The 16,552-nt window shown below is 41.0% G+C and overlaps 1 protein-coding gene and 1 long non-coding RNA gene across 2 annotated transcripts; one reads left to right on the top strand and one right to left on the bottom strand.

The window, feature by feature from the left end:
- Positions 1–1,764: 1,764 nt before the first annotated feature.
- On the bottom strand, positions 1,765–14,104 carry ACOD1 (aconitate decarboxylase 1). Its single transcript, XM_073347037.1, has 5 exons — positions 14,006–14,104; positions 11,112–11,273; positions 8,556–8,645; positions 5,717–5,922; positions 1,765–4,164 (listed from the first exon to the last, which is right to left on the bottom strand). The coding sequence occupies exons 1-5, from the start codon at positions 14,015–14,017 to the stop codon at positions 3,213–3,215; spliced, it is 1,422 nt and encodes a 473-aa protein (XP_073203138.1). The 5' UTR covers positions 14,018–14,104; the 3' UTR covers positions 1,765–3,212.
- On the top strand, positions 3,353–15,244 carry LOC140912539 (uncharacterized). The gene is made up of 2 exons (XR_012159307.1): positions 3,353–4,756; positions 13,882–15,244. It is a non-coding gene; the product is annotated as an uncharacterized LOC140912539 (long non-coding RNA).
- Positions 15,245–16,552: the final 1,308 nt, after the last annotated feature.

The following is a 16,552-nucleotide window of genomic DNA, read 5'->3' as shown; positions in this document are numbered from 1 at the left end:
AATACTTTACTTATTTATCCAGTGGAAAAGTCATTGGGCCACAGAAGAAGCAACAGAATAACTCTGTAGCCTGGAGGTAGGGGTATGCAGCTGGGCCATGGGAGAGCCAGGATCTATTCCCCCTGCTGCAATTACACCTTCATTATTTATCCACAGAGGAACGGCTTCACAGAGAGATGGAAGGAGCCCTGTGACAGGTGTTGCAACTACATGCAGTATCTTTGGGAGGAACGGGGGTGTATATTTTAGTACTGTGGGCCAGGGATTATTTGTGTTCTCCTCTCTGGGAGGAGAGTCACTGCAGCTCCCTCAGGGACCGAGAGTGTGTGTGTTGGAGGGGGAGATTAAGGTGAATCACTCACATTATAGACACTCCAGAAGGTAGTACCTCCTGGTAGAAGTTCACCGATATTTGTTCAAGCTAGGCTCCCAGAGTCTAGGAAATTGAAGAAAGGGCTTTTTCCTTAAAAAGGCTGTGCTTAGGCAGACTCAGAACCTTTTTGCTGATCCAGCAAATGGACAGGACCTTCTGTCTAAGGGCCCCAATCTTTGCAGAAGGGTTGGAAGGCTTTTGGCCTTTTAAGCACCCATAAAACAGATTGGTAACATCTAGTAAGCTTTTAGCATGTGTATAGAAACTTCTTTTGTTTAATAAATTTCTCTGTAATCCTTTTCCCTTAAGGACAAAGGTACTTGCTTAGAAGGAGCAGTGTGATCACTTGTAACCTGTTCATAGCCCTCAGAGAGAAAGCAACACACACGCACTGGCCCTTAAGCAGAGTGGCTTGCTGGGGACATCATGGTATGAGATAGGGAGCTGTGTAGCTTTAAAACCATGACCAGGCTGGAGAGAGGTGGGAGCTAGAAATCTTATGTGGGTCCCTTCCAGAGACAGAGGGGTCACACAGGTGCAGTTACCCTGAAGCTGTAACAGTAGCCCCCCAGCAGAATATCCTACACCTCAGATGCTTAGAGCACTCTATTGGAAAGTAGGATTTGAACGCAGGTATCCTTTCTCCCCATGGCAGAGAGGGGGCAATTGAACCAGGTAAGCACTCTAACCACTGAATTATAAGGTGGGAGATGCTTCTGCTGCCTCCTCCAGCAAAGCAGGCACCTCTCTCATTCCTTCAAGAAACTGCTTGGGCACCAAAGCCACCCTGTTCCAGGAGACATGTTCCTGTGTGTGGGTTACTAAGCAGAGATAGAGGCTTCCGTCAGAGAGAGGAGGGGCTTAGGTCATACCTCTCGTTGCCATCTTGCCTAGCTTAGCCTAGTGTGCTGGCTTTTAAGGCTTGCATTCTAAGGTTCTTCTCTCCCTCGATTCATTGTACAGGGAGCCCAGGTGCCCACCTTAGGCTTTGTGGATCACAGTGTTGTTCCTGTGATTTTTCTAGGTGCCTAAAAGGTGCCACAACACTCACTGTTGCAGTGCCTAAGTCCCTTTATGGATCCAGGCTTATGTAACTAGAGATGTGCGCTCTAACAACCATTTGTATGCTGCCCTGTAGAAGTCATTCATCTAGCTGAGCTGACTGTAGATACAGAAGCTGATCATTCTTTCAGTATAATAAGTGATTGGATTCCAGTGTGGTGGTAGTTATGCTGAAAGGCCTCCGTCTACCATAACAAAATGTACTTAAACACAGGCTTTTCTTAATCCCAAAAGGCATAACATTGTGAGTGATCCATGCAGCCTGGATATGACAGTGGCTGAGGGGTGGAAGAGATCTGCCCCTATGAACAAATAGCTCATGTACAAAATTGAAACATCACAGAAAGTCTTAGTATATTTAGTAAAATTATACAAATAGTTACAGCTTTTTAAAAGTTGTATCACTCCAGACACATTAACATCCACAACTTTTGAAGATATAACAGTGATGTGAACAGCATATCAAACATTCCTCCTAAACTAGCCTGATTTTAAAACATAGGCACCTAAATAAGCAATCTAGACCCAAATGCTATTACAGGTGCCTAAATATGGCTCTAAATGCCTATTTGTAGATCCTCAAATAAGAAAATTAGTCCCTTAAAGCAGAAGACAAATGGTGCACATGGCTTCTACAGTAAAGCACAAGCTCCGTTAAGCACATGAACTAAGATATCCATCTGCCTGCAATAGTCACAATTACTGACTTAAAATATACCTTTCTGTACTGGAGAAAGACAAATCTGATTTGATAGACTTCAGTGTAAAATGTGCAAGGATGTGTTAGCAGCAGTGTTATGTTAATTTAAAAATATTATTTAAATCTTGATTGAGTTCTTTTAAAAGTGAAAACCCCCTCTAAAACTTTCCTGGAACAACAGGTTAGACAGTTCGGGTCAACGATGCAAGTCCTATGTACTGACAGTGAATAACAAGGGAAGCATCCTAAGGCTACATTCCTTAACATGTCTGGTCAGCTACATTGTGGCTGGAAGGATGTGACTTGACTGATGTTAGGGAAGGTATAGTGAAGGCAACCTCAGAGTTACAAAGAGCCAGTGCCACACAACTGGAACAAGTGTAATTTTCAGCTACGGTAGGAAACAGATTGTCAAAAGTGAGTCCTTATGTTTTTAGAGCAGCCAACTGTGGAAACAGAAAGGATCGTATTGTTTACCATTGGTGTGATTGTCAACCCAGCTTATACAAGACCAAGTTTGATGGGGAAGTTGGGATGTTTCTTGGAGAATACCAAGCACTACAACTTTGGTGCCTTGGGTTTTTCTTTTAGCGTAGACAGAATTTTTACATATATTAGCTATAAATTGCTTATTCTCTACCTGACCTTTCAACTGCTTCCCTCCCAGAAGCAGTGACTGCCCTATCCCTCCAAAATTCAGGTCTGCGCTACCCAATCCTCTAATATAAGCAGGATATTTAGGAAGAGGCTTTTGTTTCTGGCACCAGCATAGCAGAGAACTTGGTAGCAGGAATCCGACAGCAGCAGTGGTACTTGGTGGAGCCTGCAGCCAACACTCTTCTAGTAATGGTATAAGGATAATCAAGGGGGACACTGCCAGCACAGGATCTTCCTTCCAGGCAGTGGCACGGCACAGCTACAGCAGAACACAATCTTTGTAACTAGAGCCGCAATACTGGACTTAAAATGCTGCTCATGTTACAGGAGTGCAATATGATAGGAGTTTTCGATTCCTGATTCATTTTAAGCGCAAAGGAGTAGCTATGAGGATGTAAGTCAATAAATGTCAATTATTTTTCAAGGTAAGCACATTTTTGAAAGTACTTTGGTTGACTGTGTCCCTTTTAGAAATGCACTTAACACAGAACAGTCTTCTACTTTTTCTAAATTCTCCACAGTCTCTATAATGCCTTCTGTAGCTTCCACTGAGAGCACACTGGAAGCATTGGAGTGAAACTTTTTCTTCAGATCATCTGTACTCAGAGGTTTCCTCCAATGTCCATAGAATGTATCGCAGTGTTCACAAAACACCTCGCCATCCTGAAGAGTGACATTCACCTCACAATAAAGGTTCTCAAAGCTAGGCTTGTTATCGGCAGGATGCTCTAGCTTGGTTTTGCTGAGCAGTTCCTTTAACTCTGGCCTAGAAATGTTCTGCTCACTGAATGACTGAACAGAGATGCTACCATCCAGTAGAGCAGTGCATGCAGCAAACTGGAAAGAATGCCGGGCTTCGTGTTCAGAGTTAGGGAAAGGTCTGTTCACATATCTAACATCTGGGACTTTGACAACAATTTTCTTAATTCTACTAATGGGGACTGGCTCATCACTCTCCACAAGGTGCTTCCTCAGTGAAGAGACTGCATCTGCCACCCAGTGTGTTCCAAGATGAGCAGGAAAGCGCTTGATGGCCACGTCTTGTTGATCCAAGAGCCAGGAATAAGATTGTAAAGTTGGCAGAAACCGGGGGGTATAGTCTGTATAAAAGGCACCCAACCCTGACTCCATGTCCAAGATCTGTTTGTTTCCTTGAAGACCCAGTGATGCTAAGCAAGCTGCTTCCAGGCCATGCCTAGCTGCATTGCCAATGTGGAGGGGTTTGGTTTGTGTTGCTGCATTAGCCATTGGGGCACCTGCATAAGAAGCAGCAACAGCCAAAGCTGCTTTACATTTAAACTGATCAAGTGCTAACAATTTAGCAGTAGCTGCTGCACTCCCCATGGTACCAACCACAGTTGGTGGATGAAACCTGAGAAAACAAACACAAAAAAAAAAAATGCTCTTCATTACCAGATTTCAGAGAGAGAGAGACATGAATTTTAGGAAAGAACTCACTGTAAGCACCTCATCCAACTCTTTTTGACATTAGTGGGAGTTGGATCAGACCATAAATCAGCATATATTTAAAAGCTCAGGGTCCAGTCTGGTAGTCCTAAATCTAGAAAAGCTCCCGTTTTGCCTAGATGTTGACCCAAAATGCTGTATATTATTATTACTAATGCAGAGAAAAAGCTCTTCAGAACCTCCAAACACGGTGGAAGGAGTGCAGTTCTGTTGTGAGGCGGAAGAGCACAAAGTCTTTAGGGCAGGCTTAATAGCTTTAGACTAGATTCACAAAGGTACTGAGGTAGCTAGCTGCCTCTTTAAGCATATAACCAAAATTAAGGACCACTGGAATTCTCAAAAAAACTCTGCTCTAATGCCAACTTACCTTGCAGGCATCTGAATTTCCACTGGCAGGCATGTGAAAAGCCAGCTAACACCACCAACAGCTAATTAGCCGCATGGAGCCCTAGTGCAAGCAGAGGCCCCAGGACCCTGAAGCAGACTTCTCAAACCAGGTCTGTCCTTCTATCCAATCTTGCCAATGAGGTCCAATCCTGTAGGCATTCTCAGAACATGCCTACAGGCTCGGATCTCTCACGAAAAAGTGTGTCCACCTATGTCTAGAATACCAATAGCCCAGTGCATAGGGCCAACACCTAAGTACCTGTGTGAATGTGGCCCTTTGTGATACATCACTAACTCCTCTACTCCATATGTAGTAAGCAGCAAGAGAACTCTAAGGCTGTGGTAGCAACAGCAAAGCGTACATCCTGGTGGAGGGGATTTTTTGTTCCTGAACTGCTTTGAGGCTATCTTCAGTCTATAGCCTGTTTGCTCTGGGATTATACTGAGCCGAAGGTTAGTGCTTGGGAGAGGTGAATCTTCATTTGTGGGAGCAACCGATGGTCTTCTGTTTGCATATTAAGATCTGATCAGATGCATTTCCATGTCCGATTAAAACTGACAGTCTGAGATTTTTCCCCTGAGCATTGTTCTCTTTTCACTATTTTGAATCAATATAAAGGCTAATAGAGTCTTTTTAAATGTCCCACTGACTGCACAGCAAACAGTGCCCCCACCCTAAAAAGACAATGCCATTTATTATGCTAAAAGGCAAAAATTACAATGGAATGGTTTTTTTGTTTTGTTTTTAAAGATTGGCTTCAATTCTTGTTTTTGAAATTCTGGACAGAACCACATAGAAAATGAGATTAGCTGTACAACTTTCATGACTTTGAATCCTGAAGTGGAACAGATGATAGTTACCAATTGTCTCTAGCTATGAAAGAAATTAATTTATTCAGACTTTGAAAAAAGTGTCACAAAAAGGCAGTTCTGGAGAGGTTTCTGACAGAGTAATTGGAGATTGGAAATGAGCATTGCTTTTACCTCTTAATCTTAATTATATTAAAAAATGAATAAATATAGCACCTCCATTCGACCCAAATACTATATTTCAAATATCCTTTACATACCTTTTTGGAACATTGCTGGCTTCGTTGGAAAAGTGCATCAATCTTCCTTGTACTTCAATCCCTACATTGAAAGCTAAGAGCATGTCAAGGCCAGAGAATTTTTGCTTTTGAGGCAGGACTTCTGATAGAGCAAACAGAGCAGGAAGCACAGCCCCAGATGGGTGTGTGGCTGGATGCCATGTATCATCAAAATCCATTGAGTGAACCTTATGGGAAAGAGAAAGGCCTCGATTTGTAATCAGAGATTCATTGTCTGCCTTGACAAGATCAGCTAATCCCAAATGAAAAGATTTTAACTACATATAAATAAACGTTGAAGAATTTAATTTTCATTCAGGATAATCTTTATTTTTACTTATGCTTTCTTTTTATTGAGGTATGCACAAAAATGATAATGAAAAATTAGAATATTATAGTATATACTTTGCGGAGAGGGGGCTTGATTCAGATCTCAGTTTCACCAGCTTTAAAGCAGTGTAACTCTAAAAGCTTGTCTACTCTAGAAAGCTTTGCTGTTTTAAATATATGGATATTATTTAAGCAGAAAAAAAAATCCTTGCGAGGGCACAGTTATACTGGTATAAAATTACTTATACTGGCATAGCTTATTTTGGTTCAGGAAGTGAAATTAGCTATATTCGTAAAGCAAGGGCTCTACATATAACTGCCTGCACACTAGAGCTTATACTGGTATATCTATAAAAACTCTCAACCCTAACTGACATAGCTATGCTGGTAAAATGTTTCTAGTGTAGACCAGCCCTAAGTGACAACAGAAGTAGGCTTATGAATGCAGACATTATTTATGTAATATTTATATTACATACGAAAAGAATGTTTTCAGTTTCAAAACACTAGAAAGTTAGGAAATGTCAGATTTACAGTTGCCTGTCCAATCGTATTTCTGCCCCTTTGAGCATCCATTCTGTGCTCCAAAGGAGGCAGAGTTCTTGTAGGAGAATAGTATGTGACCATGCAATAAAAGACTGTGTCATGTTTATGAACAAGAGCTAGAATTAAAATGGCATGGGCAACTGTAAACTGGCATCTCCTAGCTCACGAGTGCTTGGCTTTGCATTCTAAATAATGTAGCTTTTTCTATGTAATTGCCTAGGTTCTGGGAAAAGGAAAAGGTGAAAAAAACCTGTTATGTGTAACCGTAGCCACCTCCCCAACTTGTATCATCAGTGGGGTTTCAGCCCCTCACAACAGATTTCTACCTCTTGAGTAACAGCTGGTACCAGGAGAAGGCTGTTATCCCAGAGTTAGGATGGCCATTGGCCCTGTGGGGTCATGTGCTGCATCCATGGAGTATTTGGGGTGGGGAGGGAGGGGTCCAATGCAGTCTGGGCTGGTTCCTCAACCCCACTCCAGCTGCCCTGGCAGCTCACAGGTGTTTCCAGGTACAGTTTCTGCTACTGTAGCGGCATCATGAGTCCTGTACTTTAGAATGTTTGTGTCTTCAGTTGTTATTCTGGCAGGCTGCCAAATTTTTCCCTTCAGAACTTGAGCCCCACAGGGAAGGGATGTTTTTAACAGTTTATATCTCTGCAAAACCTGGATGGAATTAAAGGGACAAAAGACACTTTTCTTGCTTACAGACTATTACCTTGCCACATTCCAAAGGCCTGCTGCACACGAAGTATGTGTTAGCCCATCTCAAGAAAGGTGGCAAGAATCTTTTATAATGGAATATATCAGACAATCTAAATACAGGGCTCACTAACAATGTCACCTATCATTATGGTAACACAGAGAGCCTGTCAGGTCCTTGTTGTGTTTCATGCTGTACAAACAGAAGTAGACACTGTTCCTGCCCTGAATAGTTTTGAGGTCAGCTATGAAAACATCCTGTCCTAATGGGAGCTGAAGGTTATGCCTTATGCTACTGGTAAAGCAATTTTCCTTTGATGTTCAGCGCGGTCTTGTGTTTGACTTATGACCATGATGAATGAAGGAATTATCATATATAGGATTTGGACATTCTGAATGTATTAACTGTCATACTTGAATACCTTCTAGACCATTAGGGGTGCTAAGTGTCATGTCAAAAATAATTTTTCCTCCATTTGAAATGAGAGGTCTGATTTGACTTATGACCTCATTGTCACACTAGTTTGGGCATTCCTAATATACCATTTCCCCAGATTGGCACCTTCACTAGCTTTGCATAATTCAGAATAGGTCTAATTCAAATCTGGTGTAAGTGGGTGGAATGCCATTGACTTCAGATTGGGTCTGAATTTGGGCTAAATTTCTGCCCAAATCATGACTTTATTGATAAAACGGAGCAAGTACAAAATGTATGTTTTTTCTCAACATGTGTGACTAAAGATTAGAATATTTTCTTGCATATATTTGTGATTGCTATGATACTGTGTGTGTGTATGTCTTTCTATATTATTGCCTGCTGTGTGTGAAATCTGGGTCACATTGAAATCAGTGGGAGCTAGATTTTTTTGTGTGACATGTAAGTACAGTGCCTTACACAATGGGGCCCTCACCTTTGATTATGGCCCCTACATACTACTTCAATACAAGTGTCATAAGATGGACAATGAACTATCCTATTTCACCCTTAAAAATTGGTCCCCGGAATAAAGTTGAGGCACATTGGTAGGACAGTCTAGGGGAGTTTTATAGTGGCTGTAAATCTGGCATCAGTCCTAACTCCAGAAAAGCTCCTGTTTTGCCTAGATGTTGACTCAAAATGCTGTATATTATTATTATTAATAATAAGGATGAAGTAAATTAACAAATGTAGTGAAAATAAATGTAAATATCACTGCATATAGCATATAAAAGCAGATGTAGAATAGAGAGAGAAGATGTTTCTTACAGCTATTCCGTTCACAAAAGCTGCATACAGAGGAGGAAGTCTGAAATCCGAGTGACCCCAAACCGTGCTGGATGCATCTGAATGGTAGATCTGGGAGTAATTTGATATCATTTAATGTAAAATACTGAACTCAAGCATAAGACAATACATTGTGCCTCACTCTTACTGTTTTCATTATTTACAAAGCAATTATCTTTACCAGCTGTTGAGATTAAATCAGTGGAGTAATCAGAATAACCAAAGGGTGCAGAAACACAGGGCCAGATTCTGATCACACTAACACCAGTGTACATGCAGAGTAATTTCCTTGAAGGTAACAGCGTATTTTGGTAATGGAGTTAGTTTTAGTAATGTAGTTAATCAGCATCCATGCTGCTCTAACTAACATCAGAATCTGACTTTTTGGGACTGAATTTGAACCCTCTCATGGGAGAGGAAAGCCCCAAGAACGTCACCTCATTGTGACTCCACTACCGTGTTCAGTCAGGAGGTGTGGTGAGAAAGTTTGCTGTTCTGCAAACTAAACCATGGGACCCACCCCTCTACCCTGTAGATCTCAGGGGATCAGCAGAAGGGCAAGGCCATCAGTATGTAAGTTTTGTGCCTCCATAGCATCTCTAGTCATTGGTATCTCCTCCATCAAGGTCCACCAGCCACAACTCCCAGGGTCTTTCCCCATCCCCTTGAAAGACATTCCCCCCTTGCAGAGAGTCTCTGGAAAAAATGAGAGATTCAGGCTTTTCCTTGCAATCTTCCCTGGATGCTGGGGTGAACAATGTATGGCCTCCTGCTTCTGGACAACCCACACCACCCTTGGCCCATCATGTCCCTGGCCCTCTCCCTACATGGATCCCTGAACCACCAGAAAGGCCACCATGGGATTCAAGGAAAGGACAAAGTGCCAGAGAGGCAGCTAAGTCCCAGTCAGCTTGTGAGGATCCTCTCTGCATACAGACTTCTGGAACACAATCCCAACCCACCGTGGTTTTCTAAAATAAAACAATGGGCCCAAACAACCTCTCATTTATCCAGGAGTGATACCACTTGTTAGGGGGCTTATTCCTTCACCCACTTACTTCCCTGGTCCTTCTCCCATGAACAGAGAGCAACAATACCCAAAGTCCAAAGGCGCAAACAATTCGATGTTTATTGGGGAGAACTTCCAGCAAGCATGATTCCAGTTTCCTTCCTTAGTGTCCCCCTTCCCAACTCTGATACCACAGAGCCTTACCTGTGGCCCTGTTCCCATTCCTGCCCTTAGTTAAACATGATTCCAATTTCCCCACCCACATTCCCTGTTCCCATTTCCCCCTTTAGCAAAACATGATTCCAATTCACCCCCCCATTCCCTGTTCCCATTTCCTCCCCACACCCACTTCCTGACTGACTGCAGACTATATAGTAAAACTTGAGTTCTGCTTAGCTATACCTTAACCAATCATTTTCCTAAAATTTAACTCACCAATCCTAACATATTGTAACATGATTATGTAACCAATTATATCCCACACCTTAATTAGCTTACACCCAGCAAAATTAATTATACAGCAGACAGGAACAATCACAGAACCAGACAGAGATTATACAGACAAACAATAGCAAAGTGGGAACTATAATGACAAAACAATACAGAAGTGAGGATTTCACATCCCAGCTATTGATAAGTGAGTTCTTGCCAGACAGGATGCTATCAAACTAAGTTTCCTTTTACATTTTCTAGGCACTTCCCTTTCTCTGGAGGTGATAGGCACTATCAGGACAGGATTGTATTACTAACAGCCCAATAGCACCTTATTTCAATGTGACTAGTTTGGAATGTGAGGAGGTGACCGGTGGCTTCCTAGCTTATGGCTGCCTCTGTTGCTTAGCCAAAGGCCTTAGCCTAAGAACAGGGCCTCAGTCTGTCACAGTAAGAGAAGGACCTTACACTGGCAGACAGTGATTTTGATTCTTTCTTTTATACCTCTAACTAGCCAAGTGATAAGAATACACTTAAATTATTAGAGTATAGGCTGTTACAGACAGGCCTGAATATCTATATCCTAACACCACTGAAGTGCAAAGAGTTTCCCTTGTGTAAAGGACAGGAGATTGGAGGGGAACCAGAGCCAAAGTTTCTATATAGCAGTATATTATATAGTAGAAATTACTTTAACAATGTTGTGTATTTAACATTCTTGTATCCTGTGCATTATAACATTGTAGAACTGTCTTCTTAATATTGTTTGTTTTGCTAATATCTTTCCTAGAATCTCAGATGTGAGAGAAAAGGAGTACTTGTGGCACCTTAGAGACTAACCAATTTATTTGAGCATGAGCTTGATGTGAGAGAAAGGACCTGCTTGGTCTGCAGGGATTTACCATACAGCATACTTTCTAGTGCTTTGTCCAGCATAAGTTTAAGTAACTCAAGCAATGGAGCTTCTCTACCTCCAAGGGAACTATTCCACCATCTAATAGAGCTCTGGGAATTTTTCCTTCATATCTTAAATTTACTTTTTCCTCAATTTTCTTTTAGCTACAACTTTTCTATAATGTGAAGTTCAAGCATCTTACTTTACTGTATTGTGTAACTTTGTGGAAGACATCCGTGCTGGTACCCAGCAATCCCACTCCCAGAGTATCCAGGATCATCCGTTTGCTTCTCTGAATGACTAGATCTGTCAGGTGGCTTGCATTCAAACCATGGATAACATTAGCAAAATTTTCAGTGACGGTCTGGGGGAAAAATAGAGGTCTTAATTTAAAAGAAAACATTAAAAATCTCCAACATTTTATTTCTACTAAATTGTTTTGCTTTTATTCTTTCAAGTCTAAAATATGGGACTTTTAATGTTGTGGCTTTACTCACCAATAATTTATATTGCTTCCATCACTCTGTAGATGACTGATTTACACAAATTACATAAAGTCAACCGAAGGTTTAAGTTAGCTGAGTTTTGATTCACTTCCCCTCTTTTCCAGTAAGCATATGGGAATATGTTTATTTCTCTTTCTCCATCTCCTTTCAACACCCACTCTTGCTTCCTTCTCTCATTGTCATACTTCAATGTATTTTTGCAGTGTTGTTGTAAGTATGGATGTCCCAGTATGGAAGCGAAAAGGTTGGGGGAGGTATTAGACCAACTTCTGTTTGTGAAAGTTTTGCAGAGCTCTGTGGAGTTCAAAAGCTTGTCTCTTCCACCAACAGAAGTTGGTCAAATAAAAGATATTACCTCATCCACCTTGTGCTTTTCATATCCTTTAATTATTTTTATTGCGTGGTGGGTTTTATTGTGGGGAAGTTATGGAGAAGAAATAGAAATGTAATCCTTGAAGTGATGAGGCCCCTGCTTTCATTCACAGTGGTTAAGAGTACCAGTTGTGATTGCACAGATCACTGTGGTCAAGTCTGCATCTGTCAAACTAGGACATAATTTCTTGGCTAGTTTTAGATGGAAGGAGGAATTTCTACTATTTGTTGGTCTTTGTGCATCTAATAACAGAGAGTCCGTAGGGCTGCGTACCATTTTGCCATCTTTAGGGCAGACTTTTCAATTGAGGGTGAGATTATGATGTTGGCTGGCTCTTCAAAATATCCCCTCCTCCCCATCCCAGAAATGGGTTCAGTTCTCCCCTGATTCCAAGTAAAGCTCAGGTGCAGGATAGACTGTGAGAGCTGACAGGGATCTGATGTCAGTTCCCTGATTTTGCTCTGTCCAACCCTGGCATAACTTAAGGCTGCAGGGGGAGTAACAGAGAATCAGATACAACAGCACCTCACTCCAGCATACCTCCTCACCTGACCCCTTCGTCCCCTTTGACCTACACCTTACCAGCCCTCACCCAACACACCCTCTCCTTGCCCACAACATGGCCCCTCCTCCATTTACGCCAGACAATGCAGCTTTGATGGAGGAAGTGTCATTAGTGGATGGTAGAGCCTGTGCAAGAGACAGCAAAGCCCCCTCTGCCTGCTTTATACCAGATGGAGATTCTCTCTACACCTCAAGAATTCTCCATAGGGTTTCTCTGGGCTATCTAAGTTCACTTTGCACTGCACTGCATAAGCAGAGTGGAGCTTCCAGCCCATCACCTCTATGTTGCCTGAAATCAGTGACACCTCACAATCTCCCCACAATGTTAACTTGGATTGGGGTGAGGATAGAACCTTGGGTGATACAAGAAGTCTTGGCATGGAGGTGCAGCTGGTCATCATGAGCCACTGGGTCAATAGCATCTCAATGCTATTACAGTACTTCAGACAGAAATTCTCACATTACGATGTATACTTTTCATAGTGGTATCAATAGTTCTGAAATTATGCACTTTATTGGAGGGACAGATGCTCTCCATGGTTCCTCCTATACCTGGGTGTCCACACGGCCACAGATAGAGTGCTATTTTTAGTGTGCTGGCTTGATGGAAGCTAGTGCACACATGGCTGCCTGAATTAGGGTATGTCTATACTGCAGCCAGGGTTGTAAATTCTAAGTCACTTAGACCTTGTAATGCCAAGCAGAGCAACAGCTCAATACCTTTAAAAAAATGGGCCTTAGTCTCTCTGTGCTTCAGTTCCCCATCTGTAAAATAGGGATGAATAGCACTTCCTTACCTCACAAGGGTGTTGTAAGGATAAATGCATTAAAGACGGCAAGGTGCTCAAATACTATGGCAACGGGGGCTATAACTACCAGATAGATGTGAAACTAGTTTGGTATTATCAGTCCAGATCTTGGAGGCCAATTGTCTGTATCACAGAAACCACCATGACAGCTGGTAGGAATTGAGACCCTGTTGGTCAGTCTGAGTAGAAAAGGCCAGTGATAAAATGCACAGAGCCTTTCAGCCCTCGAGGTGTTCTTTCCAGAACAGGACTGATATTGTGAGGGTGTTGTGGATCGGCTTCCATTGCTGCTGTCTGTGGGGACCAGATGTTTTGAGAATAAATACCATACTTCATTCACCAGACTGTCAACCTGGTACCTTCCCAAGAATTAAAGTCACTGAAAATACTTTAAAAAGGAAAGGTGAAATATAATGCTGCAAAAAATAGTTCTGATTTGGGTTCCTTGTTTTCCAAGATGGGTCTAATTTATAGCACAATGATTAAATCATTCCGTTGAGCAGAATTCCCCAATACACCAACAGAGCAAAATCCCCCAACAGCCACAGCTCCCTGATTACTCCCCTTACCCACTGTCTTCTCAGAAATCCATGTGTCCGAATAACAGGATTCACTCTGGCTAATATATTGATGGAACAAAGAAGGAATACACTTTTGTGTATCAAATCTGTGTGATTTTCTCCCTCTTTTCTTTTCTTTTCTTTTCTTTCTTTGTTGAAGAACATATGAAACCTAAAGCAGATGAACTACAGGCCCCACAGGAGCCTACTGAAGAATGTACAGCAAAGATACAAAAGGTTAAAATGAAGACACAAACTTAAAATGCAGAAAAAGAAAGCAATACCTTTGCCCACATGTTGCAATGGATGACAACTGGTCCCTGGAGTGAAGATATGAAAGGAACAGCAATGGGTAAGCTAGTAGGAAGCTTTGTCTCTATATAAGCAGCTCTGGGCTTCTGTACTTGTCACCCTGACCCACCCCCTTCCTTCTCTACCCAGAAATTTCCCCCTTTCATAACCTCCAGTCTTCCTTGACTAACTTCCTCCACACCACAAATTGCTGAGACTCCTGGTTACAGCACTGTGTGGGGCAAGTTCATAAGTCATGTGCAAATTGGCATTTGTTTTATGGCCATAAGAGTATAAATTGGGGTAATTTACATCTGGAGCCCATGGAAGATGTCAGTTAATGTGTGTTGGTCTTATCCAGATCTCACTTCCACCAGCATAAATCATGAGTAACTCAACTTGAAAGTAGTGCAGTTACATTACTGTCAAACATGTGAGAGGAGAATCAGGTCCTGTGTGTGGCACAGTCATAACTTACATAATCCTGTTATGTTTTGTCCTGCTATATTCCTCTGTCTTTGTACCTTATGTAACTTGAGCTTTGTGCAATTAGAAGCTCCACCAGAATGTTGTATTAAAACAGCTGTGTGCATTTAAACTACCCTTTTCTAGACTGAGTTGTCACAGTGAGTGCAGTGGGGATAGGCGTCACCCCCTTGCACCTAAGTGGGCTGCTGCACCCTAGACATGGATTCCTCCCCCAGGTAAGGGCAGGAATTGTTCATTCCATAGAATCATAGAGGTATACGATTGGAAGGACCTCAGTAGGTCCGTTAGTCCAGTCCCCTGCATTTAAGGCAGGACTAAGTATTAGGTAGACCATTCCTGACATCACCCCCTTAAGAGGTTCAACCAGGGTAGGGGGCTCCGAGATTCTACAGGAGTCCTTGCTAATCAAGGCTGTTCAGAAGATGACTTGAATAAACACATCTCTTGGCTGCCTTGGCCAAACCTACCAGTCTTGCTGACTTTCTAGGCTGTACTGGCTGGTTCAATATTAGTGAAAGATGATGGCTGCTGGTACCATACCCTCCTGCAAATCTTGTCCAATGACTTCCAGCCATTGGGGATCCACCACTTGATTGTGCAGCATTTATTTACTGCAGTATTTGTTATAATGTCCAGTGTTATTACAGTTTACGAAGCAGAAGTTTTCAGACATCCTTGCTTCAAGTGCAGTCAGAAAATCTGAACCACAATGGAATAAAATTTGCTTTATGTGGGGTACTTGATATGATGTGTCATTGCAAGTTAACAAGGATTTCTAAAGTAATTAAAGTGAATACCCCAAGAGACATTTTATTACATTATAAATGTACCATGCTGAGCTATAACAAAGTATTACAAATTACTACAGAAATCATTAAAAAAAAAAGCAACAAAGTACTGGATGGTGACACTTAATTGAAACAAATATGGTTACAAACAATTTCTGAACAAAATGAACACCAGACACCATTTTTTAGAGGAAACGCTTATTTCTACCAATTAAGAGTATAGGAAATTCAAAGTGGAGTCTTGACTGATATATATGAATGCAAATTGCTGGGCTCATTCATGTAGGACTGATGAATATATTCTTAAAAAAGTGTAGCAAGTTTTGCTTGGAGTCCTAACTTATGCATCAAGTGCATGGTCAGTTGAAAATTTGGGACTGCATTTTTCTAAGTAACAGCAGTGTGCTTGATGAAGGAATATAGTTTGTTAGTAATTTTTTTAGGGTTGTCAAATGATTAAAAATTAATTGCAATTAATCACAGTTTTAATTGCCACAATAAACAATGATAGAATACCAATTTAAATTTATTATAAATATTTTGGATGTTTTTCTATATTTTCAAATGTATTCATTTCAATTACAACACAGAATACAAAGTGTAGAGTGCTCACTTTATATTATTGTTGATTACAAATATTTCCACTGTAAAAAAAGATAAACAAAATATAGTGCAATCTACAAGTCGAAGCATGAAGGGGCATATGAAGGTTTAGCATATCTGACATATAAATACCTTGCAACGCCAGCTACAACAGTGCCATGCGAACATCTGTTTTCACTTTCAGGTGACATTGTAAATAAGAAGCAGGCAGCATTATCTCCTGTAAATGTAAACAACTTGTTTGTCTTAGCAATTGGCTGAACAAGAAGTAGGACTGAGTGGACTTGTAGGCTCTAACGTTTTACATTGTTTTGTTTTTGAGTGCAGTTATATATATAAAAAAATCTACATTTGTATGTTTCACTTTCATGATAAAGAGATTGCATTAGAGTACTTGTATTAGGTGAATTAAAATACTATTTCTTTTGTTTATCTTTATTACAGTGTTTATCTTTATTACATTATTTTTGTAATAAAAAATAATAATATGAAGTGAGCACTGTTCCCTTTGTATTCTTTATTGTAATTGAAATCGGTATATTTGAAAATGTAGAAAAACATCCAAAAATATTTATAATAAATTTTAATTGATATTCTAGTACTGTTTAACAGTGTGATTAAAACTGCGATTAATCATGATTAATTTTTTGAGTTAATTTG

The sequence above is a fragment of the Lepidochelys kempii genome, chromosome 1 (genome assembly GCF_965140285.1).
Source record: "Lepidochelys kempii isolate rLepKem1 chromosome 1, rLepKem1.hap1, whole genome shotgun sequence".
Classification (NCBI taxonomy): domain Eukaryota; kingdom Metazoa; phylum Chordata; order Testudines; family Cheloniidae; genus Lepidochelys; species Lepidochelys kempii.
The sequence above is the reverse complement of the archived record's forward strand: the minus strand, read 5'-3'. Positions and strand labels throughout refer to the sequence as shown.

What these genes read in the sequence shown, in the direction of transcription:
- ACOD1 (XM_073347037.1), bottom strand. An exon ending in AAGTTACACAATACAGTAAA is followed by an intron (nt 8,646 to 11,111) that starts GTAAGATGCTTG and finishes AATTACTCCCAG; the next exon opens with ATCTACCATTCAGATGCATC. An exon ending in GCCAGCAATGTTCCAAAAAG is followed by an intron (nt 4,165 to 5,716) that starts GTATGTAAAGGA and finishes TTGTTTTCTCAG; the next exon opens with GTTTCATCCACCAACTGTGG.